Source organism: Eubalaena glacialis, chromosome 16, assembly GCF_028564815.1.
Source record: "Eubalaena glacialis isolate mEubGla1 chromosome 16, mEubGla1.1.hap2.+ XY, whole genome shotgun sequence".
Taxonomy (NCBI): domain Eukaryota; kingdom Metazoa; phylum Chordata; class Mammalia; order Artiodactyla; family Balaenidae; genus Eubalaena; species Eubalaena glacialis.
In genome coordinates this window covers 33,700,325-33,720,895 of record NC_083731.1, presented here as the reverse complement: position 1 = coordinate 33,720,895, position 20,571 = coordinate 33,700,325, and the positions used below count along the sequence as shown (strand labels likewise).

Below are 20,571 nucleotides of genomic sequence, written 5' to 3'. Positions count from 1 at the left end.
CGCATTACTGCCTGAACCAACTGCACCCCGCCCCGCCCCGCAGCCCCAGTCCATGGAAAAATTGTCTTCCACGAAACTGGTCCCTGCTGCCAAAAAGGTTGGGGACCGCTGGGTTAGAGGAAGCGTAGTGTGTTCAGAGAACCTCAGATCTTTATTAGGGTTGGAGGTGAAGTATGATTATGAGAAATGGTGAGAAACGAGGCTTGTAGTAAGCAGGGCCAGGTGTGCTTTTAATGTTTTCACTTCTACCCCTCTTCCACATCTCTGCAGTCCCTTTCTACTAGTCTGATGAGTACCAGGAAGATCAACGTAGAAATATGTTCCAAGTGCCGTAAAACTCCTTTTTTTCCGAATACCACAGCTGAAAATGCATGGTTAATCTCTTCAGTAACTATTTTTCATTGTGAATGTTTGATGTTCATGTGGCTCTTTGTCTCTCGTTGTAAACTCCTCAAGAACAGGGTCAGTGTTTTCTTCATTTCTGTGTCTCTAGCATCTAATAGTAACTCAGTAAATGTTGAAAACGTCCTTAACATTAGTAGTCATTTTATGTATTATTCTATTAACCAGAGCATAGTTGGCCTGTTTTTTCCATGAAAAACAGAGCTCAAGTTTTAAACAAATGAATTTACAAACTACTCAGTGAGTTTAAGATTACCTGTCTTTGAGTAGGGAAAAATTACTAAATAGAAAAATTGAGGATTTTTTAAAATTACAAAGATACTCACAGCTTAACAGAAGAATTCAGTACAGAATTTGGTCAAGTATGTTTGGTTTGAAATGCTTTATTATTGTTTTTATTTATAGACTTATGAGGAAGATCGCAGAAACTACTCTGAGCTTCAAATTAGATGTCAACGTTTGGCCTTAGAATTAGCAGACACAAAACAGTTAATTCAGCAAGGAGACTACCGTCAAGAGAACTACGGTAAAGTCAAGAGGTAAGTAGTTAAGATGGCTACAGTAGTTGTTCTCATTTTTAGCATGCATCAGAGTCACTTGAATTCTTACCATCAACGTCGTTAATTCTACTTTGTATCTTATTTTTTTCTGTCTCCATGGTTTTGCCTTTTCTAGAATGTCATATAGTTGGAATCATACCATATGGAACCTTTTCAGATTGGCTTCTTTGACTTAGTAATATACATTTAAGGTTCCTCCGTGTCTTTTCATGGCTTGATAGCTCATTTGAATAATGAATAAATTCTTTTGAATAATATTCATTGGATAATAATGTGCTATTGAATAATGAATAACATTCCATTGTCAAGATGTACCACAGTTTATTTATCCATTCACCTATTGAAGGACATCTTGGTTGCTTCCAAGTTTTGGCAATTAGGAATAAGGCTGCTATAAATAGTCATGTGCCAGTTTTTTGTATGGACATAAATTTTCATCTCCTCTGGGTAAATACCAAGGAGCATGACCACACTTGTATTGTAGGACTATGTTTAGTTTTGTAAGAAGCCACCAAACTGTCTGTCCCAAAGTGTCTGTACCATTTTGCATTTCCACCAGCAATAAATGAGAGCTCCTGTTGCTTCACTCCCTTGCCAGTATTTGTTATCAGTGTTCTGGATTTTGGCCATTCTAACAGGTGTGTAGTCATATCTCGTTGCTTTAATTTGCATTTCCCTGATGACATGATACAGAACAGCTTTTCATGTACTTATTTGCCATCTGTATATCTTCTTTGGTGAGGTGTCTGTTAAAGGCTTTGGCTCATTTTTTAATTGGGTTGTTTGTTTTCTTACTGTTGAGTTTTAAGAGTTTTTTATATATTTTGGATAATAGTCCTTTATCAGATATGTCTTTGGCAAATATTTTCTTCCAGTCTGTGGCTTGTCTTCTTACTCTCTTGACATATGCCTTATGTCTTCTTATTCTCTTGACATATATCTTATTCTTCATTGCACAAAAGCATGCAGTTTTGGCAGTTTGTTGGATTTAGATTGTATTTTTTTTCCTTTATTTTAATAGTAATCTTTTATTTATTTATTTATTATATTTATTTTTGGCTGTGTTGGGTCTTCGTTTCTGTGCGAGGGCTTTCTCTAGTTGCGGCAAGCGGGGGCCACTCTTCATCGCGGTGCGCGGGCCTCTTCACTATCGCGGCCTCTCTTGTTGCGGAGCACAGGCTCCAGACGCGCAGGCTCAGTAGTTGTGGCTCACGGGCCTAGTTGCTCCGTGGCATGTGGGATCCTCCCAGACCAGGGCTCGAACCCGTGTCCCCTGCATTAGCAGGCAGATTCTCAACCACTGTGCCACCAGGGAAGCCCCAGATTGTATTTTTATATCAGTTGTTTTTATTTTATTTAGAAGTTGCTTTTGTCTTTTAAAATGTGATGCCTTAGAAGATAGGAACCCAGTGAAATCCTATGTGTGTAAATATTTTTGAAATCTTACTTGATTATTTTTAGTTTATGGCATCAATTTCAATACTTTGCAGTTTTATCTAAAGTTTTTTCAGCTATTCCTTTTTGACAAAAGGCACACATACTTTCAAAAAATAATACTTTCTGAGGATATGTTTCCCATTGTGCTGCTGCTAAGTAGCTATGGCAAATAATTTTCTTTTTGCTGGAATGTACTAATGAACCACCACTTAGCTGTATGTCCCTAGGAAATCTTAACATTCTAAGCCAAAGTTTTGTCATCTCTGAGATGGTGCTAATACAATAACTGCACTATATAAATTAAGAAGATCAAATAAAGTAATATTTATGAAAGTATATATATGCATGTGTATATATACAGAGATTATCCTAATTGTTCACTGCTATATCTACCTGCACCTAAAATAATTCTTGAACTAAAGTAGTCACTCAGTGAGTGTTTGTTAATTGAATGAATGCTTTATAAATTGTCAAACGCCATAAGGAAATTTGCAAGGATGTGGGGGATATAACATTGGTGCTCCTACTCCCAGCATGACTGACATTATGTATTATTATGTATGTACTGTTATGTCAAAATACAGTGATTGTCGGAGCTTGAAATCCATGATAGCTATACTATTGGGCTTTCGAAGAAAGCTAGATTTCAAAAGAATCATTTCAAAATGAAGTAGGTTGTGATGGTAAGATGATACTTTGAGTTGGTGTTTTGATGTCCTCTCTGCCACTATAAATCTATAGCAATAATAAGTAAAATTTGAAAGGAGAAAACTGAAAGGCATAGTCATCAGAAAAATCCAGGGTGGCCATGAATGAAGGGTAAACAAACCAAGATGAGTCATGAGTTGATAATTCTTGCAGGTGAGTGATGAAAGTGGAGGTGGGGACGTGTCTCATTTTAGCATCTCTCTTTATGTATGTTTTATTTTCTATAATGAAAACTTAAGAAATAAAAACATAATAAGCATCATCATGTGCTAGAAATGGAACAGAAAAACAACCAAGCAAGAGTGGCCCAAACTGTGAATCCTTTGGTTCACTCAATAGAAAGAATGGATTTTTAAAAAATGGTCTGGTCACAAACATATAAGATAAACTGGGGGAAAAAAAATCACTTTTATGTCCTTGATAAATTCTCACGAAGGGGCAAAAGAAAACAGATATATGGATGTTAACTGCATCATTATTAGAAAGAATTCAAATGCTTTTCAACAGCAGCATGGAAAATAGATTGTGATTTATTTTTATAATGTAATTCTATGTAACAATTAAAATCATTAAATTAGATCTGAATGTGTATATGGATAAGTCAAACACATAATATTAAATTTTAAAACGCAAAATGCATGTGCCCATCTTTCTTTCTTTTTTTTTTTTTTCCACACACACTGTATTTTATTTTTACAAGAGATAAATAGACTGACACCAAGCATTGTACATGGATGACCACAACAAAAGCAACAATGATTGCAATTACCAAACATGAAACACACTCATACTATGTCATAATATTGACATTCAGTCCAGTAATCCTCCACTGTAACAGCTCCTTTACTTTGCAGTGAAAATTGATTTGTATATTCTTTGCCTCTGAGTCCTTGTGGGATTTTTTCTTTTTTTAAATTCAAACAGAAAGTCACAAAAATTATACTCATCCTCATCAGTTCACTCAGTCCCATGTAATTAATTTTTTTTTTTCATCTTGATCTTTTGTTAGCACTTTTATGAGCTCATCAGTTTTTCATTAGAGTTCTGAAAATGCTTATTCATTCAGTTCAGCAGTACAGTCAGGTACCAGAAACCTGTACTTGTCAGAGTCTTTTCCATGAATTTCCTGAAGATGAAACCCTTTTATAGGAACATATTTACAAAAGCATCAGAGTACACCCAGAACTGTCTGTAAATGACAAAAGACTTAAAAATGACCACGGTTAAAGATTTGATGAAAGTTCATAATAATGCAGTTGACAAGAAAATTAGTTATTTCTGAGATATACCTTTTAAAGTAATAACTAGGATTATGACTTATAACATTATACCAGAACATATAAGATTTTTAGAAATTTCATGTAATGTCTGAAACATTTATATTAACATATTTCCATACAAATAACCCAATGAAAGTTTAGTATTAGTTGTTTTGTTTGTTTGTTTATACTGCAGGTTCTTATTAGTCATCAATTTTATACACATCAGCGTATACATGTCAATCCCAATCGCCCAATTCAGCACACCACCATCCCCACCCCACCGCGGTTTTCCCCCCTTGGTGTCCATAGGTCTGTTCTCTACATCTGTGTCTCAACTTCTGCCCTGCAAACCGGCTCATCTGTACCATTTTTCTAGGTTCCACATACATGCGTTAATATACGATATTTGTTTTTCTCTTTCTGACTTATTTCACTCTGTATGACAGTCTCTAGATCCATCCACGTCTCAACAAATGACTCAATTTCGTTCCTTTTTATGGCTGAGTAATATTCCATTGTACATATGTACCACAACTTCTTTATCCATTCGTCTGTTGATGGGCATTTAGGTTGCTTCCATGACCTGGCTATTGTAAATAGTGCTGCAATGAACGTTCGGGTGCATGTGTCTTTTTGAATTACGGTTTTCTCTGGGTATATGCCCAGTAGTGGGATTGCTGGGTCATATGGTAATTCTATTTTTAGTTTTTTAAGGACCCTCCATATTGTTCTCCATAGTGGCTGTATCAATTTACATTCCCACCAACAGTGCAAGAGGGTTCCCTTTTCTCCACACCCTCTCCAGCATTTGTTGTTTGTAGATTTTCTGGTGATGCCCATTCTAACTGGTGTGAGGTGATACCTCATTGTAGTTTTGATTTGCATTTCTCTAATAATTAGTGACCATCTTTCTTTCTTTCTTTCTTTTTTTTCTTTCCCCCCCAAAGCAGGCAGTTCCTTAACTTTCTGGCATAACAAAGTTCTCAGGTTTATTTTGTAATTTCGTTGCCTCAGCCCTTTCTTTAAGGAGTCTTGGTTCCTTTTAGTGGAGAATGCTATTCAGAAATTAAGATTTGGGTCCTGGTCATTGCTACATTGAACGTTATTTCTAGGCCCTTTCAGTAGGCAGAGGCGCAATGAAGAGGCAAGTGAGAGGATGGCTTATCATACTATGGATAAGATTGTACCAATACTTCTAATTCCAATTCAACACCACAATAGCTAGTTTGAAGGGGCTCCAACTGGCCAAATAGGTACAACTTGAATATCAAAATGAATATTAACAATAAAGAGTTACAATCCATTGAACAGAATAAGAGTCCTTGAGTGTGTGCTAGTAAATAAAGAGGATCTTCACAGTAGAATGCCAACCAATAAATACATATGCTTATTGGAATTACTGTTTTGTAACCTCATAATACTGTTTGATTCAAAGTCATCATTGGAAGCTAAAGCCACTGGGTAAAAGTATATTAGAGAACAGAATGTTAAAATATATCCCATAGCAAATTTGGGTGAATATCTCTTCCTTTCAGATGTCACTGAAAGTGTGTAGAAGCAATTATCCAGTTATTTTATAGGACTCAATAAACTGTGAAATGTTGTAAAAGAAAAAAATTCCCACAGATTACTTATCAATTGCAAAGGGCAAAAAGATACCTTTATAGTTGAGAACTTCGGCAGATACCACCTTAAGCAAATGATCAAAGTTATTGTCACCAATCATGAGATTAAGTGACATCATCTCAATACATCTTTATATGATGTACTGAGGGCACATGATCACTTCTGGAATATTCCTGCCCAAAGTGCTTAATCTAAATCTGGTCATAGAAAAACATCAGACAAATGACAGTTGAGCAACGTTCTATAAAGTTGGCCTGTGCGCTACAAAAGGTCAATGTCGTGAAAGACAAAGGAAGGGAGAATCTTAACCATTGGACCGCCAGGGAAGTCCCGATGATTATATTCTGATTACATAAGAGAATATCTTTAACCTTTGGAAATTCACACCAAATTATTTAGGGATAAAGGGACCTAATGTCTGCGTATGACAAATAGTTGAGGGGGAAAAAATGCGCATGTAGAATTGTGTGCGTGTGTGTAGACGTGTATACCTGTATATGTGTGTGTATTTTTATATATATGAATTCATATATATATATATTTATTCACATATATGAACAACAGAGAGGGAGAGAATAAATATGACAAAGTAATATTTAGTAAATATTACAAAGTAAATATGACAAAATGTTAACAATTGGTGAGTAAAAGTATGTAAAAAAAATATGATATGGAAATTCATCATTGCATCTAGGGGATGATATTGGAACAGTGAGAAAATATAGGGAACTTCAGCTTTACTAATAGTGTTCTATCTTTTTAAAAAACAGAACAAAACTTTAATGCAAATATAGACAAATGTAACTGTCGTCAGCTGTGGATAGCAAGTTCATGAGTATTTTACTGTATCATGCTTTATAATCTTTTTTTTTACATTAAAAAATCATAGCAAAAGTCCTTACTTTGTGAGAATAAAAACATTTGTATGTAAAGGCATAAAATACTTAAAGTAATATTACCAAAATATTAATATTGATAGTCATCTGTAGTTAGTGGGTTTATGGGTGATTGTTATTTTTCAACTTGTGCTTTGCTCAAGTATAATTATAATACTTTGTTAAGCAGAAGAAATCTTAGAAGTCATTTTTCTAAATGAGTTATTGAAAATCTAATGAAAAGAAAAACAATTCTTAATAGCTCTCTCCATGGAAACACCAGGGGAGTAGATGAAATCAAGTGCAAAGGAACTGATTCTCACTGCAGAGAACAAGTTAGGAATTAGCAAATCTATTTCTCTGCTCATTTTTTAAGATACCTGTTTGTAGGTTTGGTCCAATTCTTGATTTTGCTGTGTTGGGGAAAGAGCTGGTCTGAAAAAGGAAATTAGAATCTCTGGGTAATCATAAACAATTTGTGAATGAAATAATCACAAGAATGCCTGCCTGTGTATCATCTATGCAATCTGAGTGATGATTTAAGGCCTTTTTTAGCCTAACAACTGAAAGCCTAGAGCCATGTTTTAAATTCTTTAAAAGTTTTGGCTTCAAGATTAGATTGAAGATGATTAATGAAAAGATACCAGAGTGTACCTTAGAAAGTTTTATTATTTACTTTGCTGATTAGTGTAGCTTACATATTTATTTTTTGAAGATAATAAATTCATGTTTATGTATCTGAACAAGGTCTTGAACAGAGTCCCTTCTAAATTTGAAAAGCAGATACTTTATCATTCATGGAATGACACTGAAGTATCTCTGTTCAGTTTCCTGAAACATAATCGATGCTTTTAAAATGTTCGTTATAAAAAGAGACGTAGAATTTACATACGTGTTTGAGTTTTATTTTAGTAAAAATAGATAAATGTATTTGAATTTTATAGTGAGCGTGATGCACTTGAACAGGAAGTAACTGACTTAAGGAGAAAACATGAAACACTTGAAGCCTCTCACATAATTCAAGCTAAAGATAGAAGTGAATTATCAAAAGAGGTAAGCTTATAGAGTCACTTGTATTTTATCGTACCGTGATTGTGGACACAGCCCAGGGCAGAATTGTGAGAGGGACATTTTTTTTCCTTTCTGATGTAATTGCTAGAAAGAAGGGATTTTTTAGTAGCTCTGTTTATATGAAAATTTTCATGGTAAGAATTAGCCCTCTTTATATGTTGGACAAAAGCACAAATGAAAGAAAATAACTCAGTAAGCCTTGAAAAGTAAGATGACATTGCTCTGGACACTGTCTGTCTCTGCGTGTGTGTAGGTAGCCACCTTACAGCATACTGTTACTTTACTGCAAAAGGATAAAGAATATCTCAACCGCCAAAACATGGAGCTTAGTGTTCGCTGTGCCCATGAAGAGGATCGTCTTGAAAGACTTCAAACTCAACTTGAAGAAACCAAAAAGGCTAGAGAAGAGATGTATGAAAAGTATGTAACATCAAGGTAAGATTTACATTATTTTCCATATCAATAGATATAAACTAACACCAGCTTCTTTGAGGGAACTCTTGGCTTTGGGGAAGAATAGTGATTTTTTTGTAAGGTCTATAGGATGATATTAAGATAATCGTTCATTTTGTTTCCTCATAAGTTACTCATATTCTAATTGATTTTTTTCTTAAGATATTTTGTTTTTTTCCAACAACCAAAAGCCTATTTCTTTTAGGTAGGGATATATACACTGTAACTATTTTTATTTATTTTTTCTTATGATATAACCTTTTTAATTCCCAGTGACTAAGATCTCTATATAAGTGTTTTATGGAAGTATATAAATATCTTTATAGAAGTATATTTTTGAAGAAAATGTAATTGTGTGGAACCTGACTAAGCTGACCTTTTCTTGACTGTGTGAAACATAAAAGAATAAGGAGACAGCATTGAGTACTGGTTTAAGATACAGGCTCTGGAATCAGACTCCTGCATTTCAATCCTGTCTTCTCTCTTCAAATAGATGAATAAGCTATTCCTTTATAGCCTTTATAATCCTTGAATTATTTATTCTTAATAACATTTTTCCCAGCTTGTGGTATTTTTGGTCAGTTTGTGGTTCTGCTAATACCCTGTGTAACGCTTCGTGACTTTGCTAAGAGGTCACAGTGGCTATGGTTGTTGTGCTTAGAAGGAAAGGTTTTGTAAAGAGTACATTCGGGTCATTTTTTTTAAGATTAATTGTCTCCCAATATGCACCACATCAGATCATTGTTTCTAGATGAAGGACCTTCCATAATGCATTAGTTTTCAAGTCTTTTGCCATATGCGTTAAATTAGTAAAATATTTTTGAAGATGAATAATTATTCAACATGAACGAACATTTTATATAGTAATTAAGCCTTTAGGGTAATATGTTTAAAAGAAAATCTTAGATGGAACTAGTTTGGAATGGTATTTTTAAGAATTTTAAAGCTTTATATCTAAACTGTGTTTTTCAAGTAATATTGTATATAGAGCATATTTGACATAAGATATTAAAATATTACATGAAGGGCAAAGACCTATTTCTTTTACAAACAAAAAAAAAATGGATATTCCTTTTGACTCTTTGCAGAGACCATTATAAAACAGAATATGAAAATAAACTACGTGATGAACTGGAACAAATCAGATTGAAAACTAATCAAGAAATTGATCAACTTCGAAGTGCCTCCAGGGAAATGTATGAACGGGAAAACAGGTAAAAAAAAAAACAAGAATTTTATGTGATATTTTATTGCTGTTTGTTTGAAGCTTATAGTTTTATCGAAGTTAAACTTTAGTTCATGACATAATGTCTTTTTTAATACATTAAAGAAAATTTGTCATAAATCTAAATCTAAGTATAATGGAATATTAAAGTTCTAAGGTCTTTGATAACTAGCTTAGAACAGAGTTTATCAGATGTTAGGCCTATTTATTCTGGTATTCCTATTATCTTTTTATTACCCTGTTAACTTTTCCTTTTGCCTTTACCTTAGTTCAGATTAAGGACAGAAATGAAAAGGAAATTAGAGAGTACTAAGAGATACCAGTAGTTCTTCCTGTAATATGCCAGTGATTTCTCCAGGAAGTTTTTAGAAGCTGGAATAATAATATGAAGTATTGCTTATGCCTCATATAACTGCTGGTCCTAAAGACATGTTAGATAATCTTTAAGAAGGATCAGTTTTTTTCATGCAGTTACTTTTCGAACAGCATATATTAGGTTTTCTTAGTGATTGGCAGCATTAAGGGAAAAATAAATGCTACTTATTTCAATAGCAGTTATTTTTATATACCATCATTATGGTTCATATGGCTTTTCAAAGTTGATGTTTTAGAGGGAAACTTTTTTGAAATGGACTTAATTGTCATACTAGTTCATCAGCACTGACTTGAGTGTATGCTATTATCTTTGCCAACAAGCAAGACTTTAAATCAGACTAAGGTTGATATTAGAGAAGGTTACAGTTGAGCTCTAAGAACAATAAATTTACCTATTTAGCAAATATTTATTAAGGTCCACCATGTTATGGATACATGTCAGATGCCATAGATACAGTGGTGACCTCTGCCTTCTCAAAGCTGGTAGTCTAATGGAGAAATAGAGAAACAATGATCAAACGTATGATGATAATGGAGCAAATGGCAAGATACACAGGATGAGACCACATAGACTCAAGGTGTATCTAACTCAGCCCTGGGAGGAATCAGGGAAGACTACGTGGAGGGAGAAGTACGCATGCTAACACCTGCACGATGACTAAGAGTAAGACTGTCAGTTATGGGAGGGAAGGGAATTAGGGGAATTAATGCACACCCTGGAGGCAAGACAAAATGAAGTTTTTTGAACAAATAGAGTAATTCAGTGTGGTTAGACCATAGACCAAGAGGCAACGAGTGGTAAGAGATGAAACAGAAGAGGGAAACAGCTCCAAATCATGCATTTGAGCCATTGTCTAAGACCATGAACAATTGAAAGATTTGGGGAATATGCGTGATATGATCTAATTTTATATAAAAAGACCATTCTGTGATGTGGAGGATAGACTGGAAGAGTATAAGGCTATAGACAAAGAGACCACTTTTAGAGGTTGTTTCCCTTATCAAGACGGGTAGTGAAGATGGAACTAGATTAGGAGCAGTAGAGATGGGGAGAAGTGGGCCAGATTGGAAGAGTGCTCAGGAGATGGAACTAACCTAACTAAATAGTCACGAGGATTCATTGGCTAGTTTGGATTGGGGAGTGAGAAGTTACGGATGCCACCAGGTTCTTGATTGGGCAGCTGCGGGGATAGTGATGCAGTTTTTAAAGCATTAGAAAAAGACACGGCGTTAATTGGGAAACATGACAAATTTAGTTTAGTTTCTTTAAGTCTGTGTGACATATGCAAATAGAAAAGTTGACTATATAAGGTCTGAATCTCAGGAGAAAGATCTAGACGTGAGCTAGACCTGTGGCATAGGTGATACTACTATTTTGTTTTACAAATAAGTGCTTATAGTCCTGTGGCTCAATTCTGTTATGGATTTTATAATAAAGGCTTTTATTGGCCAACTTAATAACCTTAAAATTTATGGGATTGTTTCTATGGTAACGTGTGATTACTTCCAAACAATTCACATAGCCACATAAACCTTGGTATGTAATCATTTTGAGAATGCACTGATTTTTTAGTTTTTGTTGTTGCCGTTTTTGTTTTATTTTTTAAAAACTCCTTTAAAATGCATCCCCTGGTAACATAAATTGATGTAAACTAGCCCCTACTCTCTAAGATGATTGGTAGAAGTAGGTTGAGAAACAGATGACAGAACCATTTCTGGAAGCAGGGAAGCTGAAGACAGGTTTCCTTTTCCCCTGTGTTGTTCTGACTCCATAGCCACGTCAAAGTGGATACCACCTAGTCAGGGAATTCCTGGGACTGGGGCTACTGCCCTAGAAACCCCAGTCAGCCACCGGATCCAGAATGACCCTGTGGATATTGAAGCTAGGGTGGATGGTTGCCACCAGGTGGTGCCAACCTGCAGCCCAGGCCCAAAGACATTTGAATTGCACAGGACTTCTAGCCAGCTGTATGTAGTATAGGCTCACCTTTATCATTGTATTAACCTCACAATAATCCAACCCTGTGTTTTATGTGGCTGAATCTTTTTTAATCCCAGTTTCTTCATTCTGGCAGGATTTAACTATAGTTAGAGCTTACGTTCCACTGGTCTTTCACAAGGTAAAAATAAATTGCAAATTATTTCTTTTGAAATCTTACAACTTAAAATAATTAAGGAAAGGATTTTAGTATTCCTTGTTATGAAACATGAGATTCAGAAAACACAAGTGTACACATTTAGATATTTTTGTGTCTGAGCAAATTAATCATGTGCTTTGGACTTAGACGTTTAATTGTGTCAATTTTATTTTATCAAAGTATGCTGTTACAATATGAATTAAAATGGATAAAGTACTTACACTGGCATATTTGTACTTAGTCTCCTTGCCTCTTGGCCAATAAACATTTTTAGGAGAAAGTTAAATAATAAGATTAGAGAAATATGTTTTGCCTTTGGTTTGCTTTCTATACAAAGCAAATCTATTGGGGGATATTAAGAGAGTACCTTTTTAAAGACTTAAATATAAGACATGACACCATAAAACTCCTAGAAGGGAACATAGGCATAACATTCTCTGACATAAATCATAGCAATGTTTTCTTAGGTCAGTCTCCCAAGTCAGTAGACATAAAAGCAAAAATAAATAAATGGGACCTAATCAAACTTACAAGCTTTTGCACAACAAAGGAAACCATAAACAAAATGAAAAAACAACATATGGAATGGGAGAAAATATTTGCATACGATACAAGGCTTCATTTCCAAAATATACACACAGCGCATACAACTCAATAACAAAAAAGCAAACAACCCAATCAAAAAATGGGCAGAAGACCTAAACAGACATTTCTCCAAAGAAGACATACAGATGGCTAATAGACACATGAAAAGATGCTCAACATTGCTAATTATTAGAGAAATGCAAATCAAAACTTTAATGAGGTATCACCTCACACCAGTCAGAATGGCCATCATTAAAAAGTCTACAAATAACAAGTGACAGAGAGGGTGTGGAAAAAAAGGAACCCTCCTACACTATGGGTGGGAATGTAAATTGGTGTAGCTACTATGGAAAACAGAATGGAGGTTCCTTAAAAAACTAAAAATAGAGTTGCCATACGATCCAGCAATCCCACTCCTGGGCATATATCTGGAGAAAACTCTAATTCAAAAAGACATATGCACCCAAATGTTCATAGCAACTCTATTTACAATAGCCAAGACATGGAAGCAATCTAAATGCCCATAGACAGATAAATGGATAAAGAAGATGTGGTATATGTATACAATGAAATACTACTCAGCCATAAAAAAAGAATGAAATAATGCCATTTCAGCATGGATGACCTAGAGATTATCACACTAAGTGAAGTAAGCCAGAAAGAGAAAGACAGATAACATATGATATCACTTATATGCAGACTCTAAAATATGATACAAATGAATTTATTTACAAAACAGAAGTACACTCACAAACATAGAAAACAAACTTATGGTTACCAAAGGGGAAAGGGAGTGGGGGAGGGATAAATTGGGAGTTTGGGATTAGCAGATACAAACTACTCTTACATAAAATAGTTAAACAACAAGGTCCTACTGTATATCACAGGGAACTATATTCAATATCCTATAATAAACCATAGTGGAAAAGAAAAAAAAAAAATACTCAAGGGTTGAGATTTAATAAAGTAATTTTACTGCTTTAAAAAAAGAGAGAGAGAGTGCCTTTTATTTTCTCCTCTTAGATGTGGAAAAGAAAGATGGAACTCATGCCATGCAATCTTGATATCTGCCTCTGCAATCAGTCATACCAGTAGTTTGTGAAGTTAAAGGGTTGAGAGGGAAGAGGAAGAGAAGAGATAAAGACCTAAGAAAAGGCAGAGATAAGCAAAGAAAGAACTTGGGTATTTGGGTACATCCAAAATACTATAGTTGGGATTATAATGTGTATGTATGCTTTGGCTCAGTCTATGAGTTAGGTTTCTTGTCTTTTTTCTGTACTTTATAGTTGCTTTAAAATGATATTTTGGGGGCTTCCCTGGTGGCACAGTGGTTGGGAGCCCGCCTGCTAGTGCAGGGGACGCGGGTTCGGGCCCTGGTCCGGGAGGATCCCACATGCCGCGGAGCAACTAAGCCCGCGAGCCACAACTGCTGAGCCCGCGTGCTACAACTACTGAAGCCCACACACCTAGGCCCGTGCTCCGCAACAAGAGAGGCCGCCACAATGAGAGGCCTGCACACCGCAACGAAGAGTAGCCCCCACTCTCTGCAACTAGAGAAAGCCTGTGTGCAACAAAGACCCAACGCAGCCAAAAATAAATAAATTAAAAAAAAAAAAAATGATATTTTGGAGCTGTGGGAAATAATGAGTGAAACTGACTGTGGTGATGAGATTTATTATATAAAAAACTTCTTGCATAGTAGGACCGTCTTGCACATTTGGAAGAAAAGCATTATTCCCTGAACAGGGAGTATATTATGAAAGAGATTTGGAATGAGACTAAACTTAAATCTTGGCTCTACCACTTATTAGCTGAGTGAATATGTCACTTAGTATCGCTGAAGTTTAATTTTCTCTTTTATAAAATGAGCTAATAATACTCTTTCACAGGGTGATCTGTAAGGTCTAAATGAGGTAATATATGTAAAAAGTACATTATAAATTATAAAGCTGTATGTAAATGGTAGTTATTTAGATACCTTTTGCTTATGAGAAATACTTTAAAAAATTATTTCATCCATTGTGTTGACAATTTAAGTAAAATGAGCATTATATAAAAGAAAACTGGTAACATTATGGAATTGTTTATCGTCACTGAAAGGCACTATTACAAAATATATAATTATTCTTAAGTATTGATCTCCGTGGCATTTAACCACTTTTGTTGAATGAGACACTATAGACAGAGAGTCTGCATGCCGTTTGTTTCAGTCCAAATTTCTGCATAAGATGGCTAACTTATTTGTTCCTGATTAATACTGTGAGATAATGAAATAAGAGGAGATAAATTCAGCTGATTGTTTTCCCAGAAAGTAAAACTACCTTTACCTAAGAAAGGCTCATTATTATAAATAGTCTCATTATTATAAACACAGAAAGAGCTAGCCTCATAGTAATGCTGTAAAAAGGGTAAGGATGAGTTTGTTAGAGATATTCATTATACTCTTATACTGCACAGAATATAGAAATTCAAATTGCTCTACAGTTATTTGAAAGGGGGAAGGCAGTAGGGAAAAGGGATCAAAAATATGCTTTTAAATGTAACAATTAGTATTGCTTTAGTGATTTTATTTTCCCACCGTATCAAGAAAAACCATCTTGACCACAATTTATCATCCTCCAAAAGTACTCAAGAAGAAACGTAATGACGTAAACTTAAAATATGCATAGAATCTCAGAGTGTTATTAAACACTTTTGAATCTTGAATCTAAGTTTATTTACAAAGGTTAGTTGAGTATACCTACTGCATTACAATAGGTGAATTGAAACTAGTGTACAGAGGTTCCATTCATGATTTAAGAAATATATGTCCTCATTAGTGCTTAAACAAACTTCTTTCATTCATATCCTACCAGATATCTGTATAATTTTTTAAGTTCTTTTATGAAAAAACTTAAGAATATTCTACTTTGTCTTTTCAGTTAGACTATACTGAAAGTATATGGCTTTACAGATAACTCTTTCAGTATCTTAACTTCTCAAATAATTGTAAATGAAATTTATTGTTAGCTGTCTTTTACTGTCAACTATATTCTTTGTGCCTATAGGTGATTACACATGCGTTCACTGCTTAATTAATAATATTTAAGAATTTCAAGGTGTATAGGGTGTTCCAGGTATGAAGCAAGGAGAGTTCGGGTTATGCAAAAACTTAGATTTTCCTTCATTGTATCATTCATAGGGTGGTGAGGGAGGCTGGTAAAGGGTAGGGTCAGATTTTAAAATGTCCTGCTGTCAGGTTATTTGGGGAGGTTTTTCCATAAAAGGGTGGCATGATATATTCATTTTTTGTAACCATGGTTTGCAGTGTGAGGTGCATTATGGTTGAAAAGGACATGGGGGCAGAAAGATTGGTTGGGAGACAGTTGCAAAGTTTAAGTGAAGATGAGAAATGGAATAAGAGCTGAATTTAAAGATTATTTAGGTAGTAGAATTGACAAGACCTGGTTATTGACAGGAAGTGGACAAGAATAACTCCAGCTCTTCCGCTTTCCTGGTCTCAGAGAGATGGATTGTTAGGCACGGCCATTAACTCAAGGTTATAGACAAGATTGAGAAAGGAGGATAACACTTAATTCCTGATGTTTTACATATATGGCAGCTCTGATCAAGCCCCAAAGTACTTCTCTAAGATCACATGGTTTATTTGTTTGTCTATTATTCATTAAGAAAATTTTAATTTTATTATTGCTTATTTTATTATTATTTATGAGGTAACATTGATTTATAACATTAATATAAGTTTCATGTGTACAGCATTGTATTTCTACTTCTGTATACCCTACAACGTGCTCACCACCAAAATTTTATTTTTCATCTGTAATCATACAGTTAATCACCTTTACCCATTTTGCCTTCCCCTTCCCCTTCCCACTACCACTCTGTTCTCTGTATCTACGTGTTTGGTTTGGTTTGGTTTGTTCATTATTTTGTTTTTATTATTTATCAGTTTTTAATATTCCACATATGAGTTAGAGCTTACGATATTTGTCTTCCTCCATCTAACATATTTCGCTTAGGATAATACCCTCAAGGTCCATCCATGTTGTCACACATGGCAAGATTTCATCTTTCTTTATTGCTGAGTAGTATTCCATTGTTTGTGTGTGTGTGTGTGTGTGTGTGTGTGTGTGTGTGTGTGTGTGTGTGATATATATATGCCACACCTTCTTTATCCATTCATCTGTTGATAGGCTTAGATTGTTTCCATATCTTGGCTATTGTAAATAATGCCACAGTGAACATGGGGGTGCGGATATCTTTTCAGATTAGTGTTTTCTTGTTCTTGGACTATATACCCAAAAAGTGGGGTAGCTGGATCATATGGTAGTTCTAGTCTTTATTTTTTGAGGAATCTCCATACTGTCTTATAGTGGCTGCACCAATTTACATTCCCACCAGCAGTGTATAAGGGTTCCCTTTTCTCTAGATCCTCTTCAACACATGTTATTTCTTGCCTTTTTGTTAATAGCCATTCTGTCAGGTGAAGGTGATAGCTCATTGTGGTTTTGATTTGCATTTCCCTGTTAACTGGTGATTTTGAACATCTTTTCATGTGCCTGTTGGGCATCTGTATGTCTTCTTTAAAAAATGTCTATTAATCTCCTCTGCCCATTTTTTAATCGGGTCACTTTTGTTGTTGAGTTGTATGAGTTCTTTATGTATTTTGGATATTAACCCCTTATTGCATATATCATTTACAAACATCTTCTCTCATTCAGTAGGGTCATTGTTGTGTTATTGATGGTTTCCTTTGCTGTGCAGAAGCTTTTTAATTTGGTATAATTCATTTGTTTCTTTTTGCCTTTGTTTCCCTTGCCTGAGAAGACATATCTAGAAAAATATTGCTAAAATTGATGTCAAAGAGCATACTGCCTATGTTTTTTTCTAAGAGTTTTATGGTTTCAGGTCTTACGTTCAAGTCTTTAATGCATTTTGAGTAAATTTTGTGTATGGTGTGAGATAGTGGTCTAGTTTCATTTTTTTGCATGTGGCTGTCCAGTTTTCCCAACACGATTTATTGGAGAGACTATCCTTTCTCCACTGTATGTTCTTTGCTCCTTTGTCGTAAATTAATTGTCCATATGTGTGGGTTTATTTCTGGGCTCTCTATTCTGTTCCATTGATCTATGTATCTCTTTCTCTGCCAGTACCATGCTGTTTTGATTACTGTTGCTTTGTACTATAGTTTGAAACCAGGGAGTGTGATACCTGCAGCTTTGTTCCTTTTTCTCACAATTGCTTTGGCTATTCATGGCGTTTTGTGGTTCCATATAAATTTCAGAAAGTTTTGTTCTATTTCTGTGAAAAATATCTTGGGATTTTGATAGGGATTACATTGAACCTGTAGATTGCTTTAGGTAATAAGGACATTTTGACAATGTTAATTCTTTCAATCCATGAGCACGGAACATTTCTCCATTTATTTGTGTCTTTTTCAATTTCTTTCAACAAAAAGATCACAGTTTATAACTAGAAATTTTTCTCTACTGTGCCCCAGATATAACTTCCCTCAGTTCTCAGGTAAGGTCCTGAGGCAAGAAGGGACCTTAAGGTGATGAAGCTTCTCCAGCTGTTTTCTCTGTTTTCCCCAGGGTACTCTTACAAATATTATAATTTTCTTTATATACAATAAAAAATCTTGGGAAACATTGCCCTAATTATCATTCTCTAAGTGAATACCTTCATATTTTTAATTTAGATTTTCATATTTAAAAAATTTTGTATTGAAGTATAGTTGATTCACAATATTATATTAGTTTCAGGTGTGTAGCATAGTGATTCAGTATTTTTATGGATTATACTCCATTTAAAGTTATTACAAAATCATGGCTATAATTCCCTGTGCTGTACAATATGTCCTTATTGCTTACTTATTTTACACATAGTAGTTTGTGTCTTTTAATCCCATACCCCTATCTCACCCCTCCCCTAGATTTTCATATTTAGATAACATGCTAACAATAGCTACTATTTATTGAATATACATAAATAGATGTATCACATATGTTATAGAGAGAATTAAATGGGACAGTTTATGAGGTTGTAGGTATTAGTATCCCCATTTTACAAATATGGAAGCTGAGACACTGAGAGGTTGTGATTTGTCTATGATCATAGACTTTTTAACTGGTGAAACTAGGCAGCTCTGACTCTGCAGTGTAATGCAGACTCCCATTGTACTGGGCAAGGCTATGAAAATTGACAAAAGATTTCTTATTGAGACTCTAATTTTGGACTTCCCTGGTGGCGCAGTGGTTAGAATCCACCTGCCAGTGCAGGGGACACGGGTTCGAGCCCTGGTCTGGGAAGACCTCACATGCTGCAGAGCAACTAAGCCCGTGTGCCACAACTACTGAGCCTGCGCTCTAGAGCCTGCGAGCCACAACTACTGAGCCCGTGTGCCAAAACTACTGAAGCCCGCACGCCTAGAGCCCATGCTCCACAACAAGAGAAGCCACCGCAATGAGAAGCCCGCGCACCGCAACAAAGAGTAGCCCCCTCTCACCACAACTAGAGAAAGCCCGCATGCAGCAACGAAGACCCAACACAGCCAAAAATAAATGAATAAAATAAATTTATTTAAAAAAAAAAAAGAAACTCTAATTTTAGTGGTAATGTTTTTAGAAAAGAAACTCGGTCTTTTAAGAGAGCTTGCAAACCCTGCTTCGCACTTGAGGGCTGAGTGTGGATTATTAGAACTTTATAAAAGCAGTAAAAGCATTCATAATTTTGAAAATTAAGGAAGAGGCCTTTATTTTTCTATAAAATGGTATAATTTTTTGACAGGGTCTGCCTCTCAGACACTACTCTGCTGAGGCTCAGGCTCTGCACTAATAACTAGAGCCCATCCCCTCTTTGCTGTAATAAGGACACACTCCAGAAATTCTCCCCTGTGTCTCCTATATTGGCGGTTTTCCCCTCTCTGTCATGTATAAGCATATTATTTCTCCTGTTTTTAAAAGCCTCTTTTATCTCCACTTCCCCCTCCAGCCACTGCCCCGTTTCTTTGCTCCCCTTTGTGACCAGATTCCTGCAGAGTTTATATACTCATTCCTTACCCTCATTTTTACAAGTCCACTACCAAACTTTGCCCCCATACCAGTCCAACAAAGCTGTTCTTATCACAGCCCCCAGAGACCATGTTCCCAAAAGTCTAGCGGTCAGGCTCTCTTCTTACCTTACTTGACCACAGCGATATTGAATATAGTTGATCACTCCCTACTCCTGGAAGCACACTCTTTAATGGCTTCCAGGATCCCACACTTTGACTGTTCCCCTTCCTCACTGGCTGTACCTCCTCACTGTCTTTACTGGTCTTTCCCGTCTCCTTGACGTCTTTTGCAGCTGCCTCCGTGACACTTCCACTTGGTTATCTAATAAGCGTCTTAAATTTAACATGTCCAGATGCAAACTTCTGTCCCTCCAACCTTGCTCTGCCTCAGTCTGACCCAGTGCAATTAAGGACAACTCTAGTCTTCTTCTTGCTCAGGCCAAAAACCTTGAGGTCATCTTCAACATCTTCTTCATATTCCATGTGTTATTCATTAGCAGATCTTTTTGATTGTGTCTTCAGAATTTATTGATCTTTTATCATCAATAAATACTACCTTGGTCCAAGATATCATTATCTCTTGCTCTGATTACTGCAAGAGCCACTTAAGTGGTCCCCCAGCTTCCTTCTGTGTTCCTGTTAAACAGTAGGTCAAATTGGATCACTCCTCTGCTCAGATAAAAAGGCACTCCATCTCACTCTGTCAAAGTTTAACTGATTAACATGGCCTGTGATGCTACCTGATCTGTGCCCAGCATCCCCACCCTCATTTTACTACTCTGTTCTACTCACTCGTTTAA

General features: G+C 35.6%; 1 protein-coding gene across 6 annotated transcripts in view; it reads left to right on the top strand.

Moving 5' to 3' along the window:
* The window catches only part of PIBF1 (progesterone immunomodulatory binding factor 1), a 207,935-nt gene that overhangs the window by 36,067 nt on the left and 151,297 nt on the right, over window positions 1-20,571 (top strand). For 4 of the 6 annotated variants that reach the window (XM_061170699.1, XM_061170698.1, XM_061170701.1 and 1 more), the window contains exons 6-9: window positions 808-941; window positions 7,815-7,923; window positions 8,195-8,376; window positions 9,483-9,608. In XM_061170699.1, coding sequence (XP_061026682.1) covers window positions 808-941; window positions 7,815-7,923; window positions 8,195-8,376; window positions 9,483-9,608 — 551 coding nt within the window. The remainder of the gene's footprint in view (window positions 1-807; window positions 942-7,814; window positions 7,924-8,194; window positions 8,377-9,482; window positions 9,609-20,571) is intronic. The other 2 variants (XM_061170700.1, XM_061170703.1) reach the window with 2 other exon arrangements.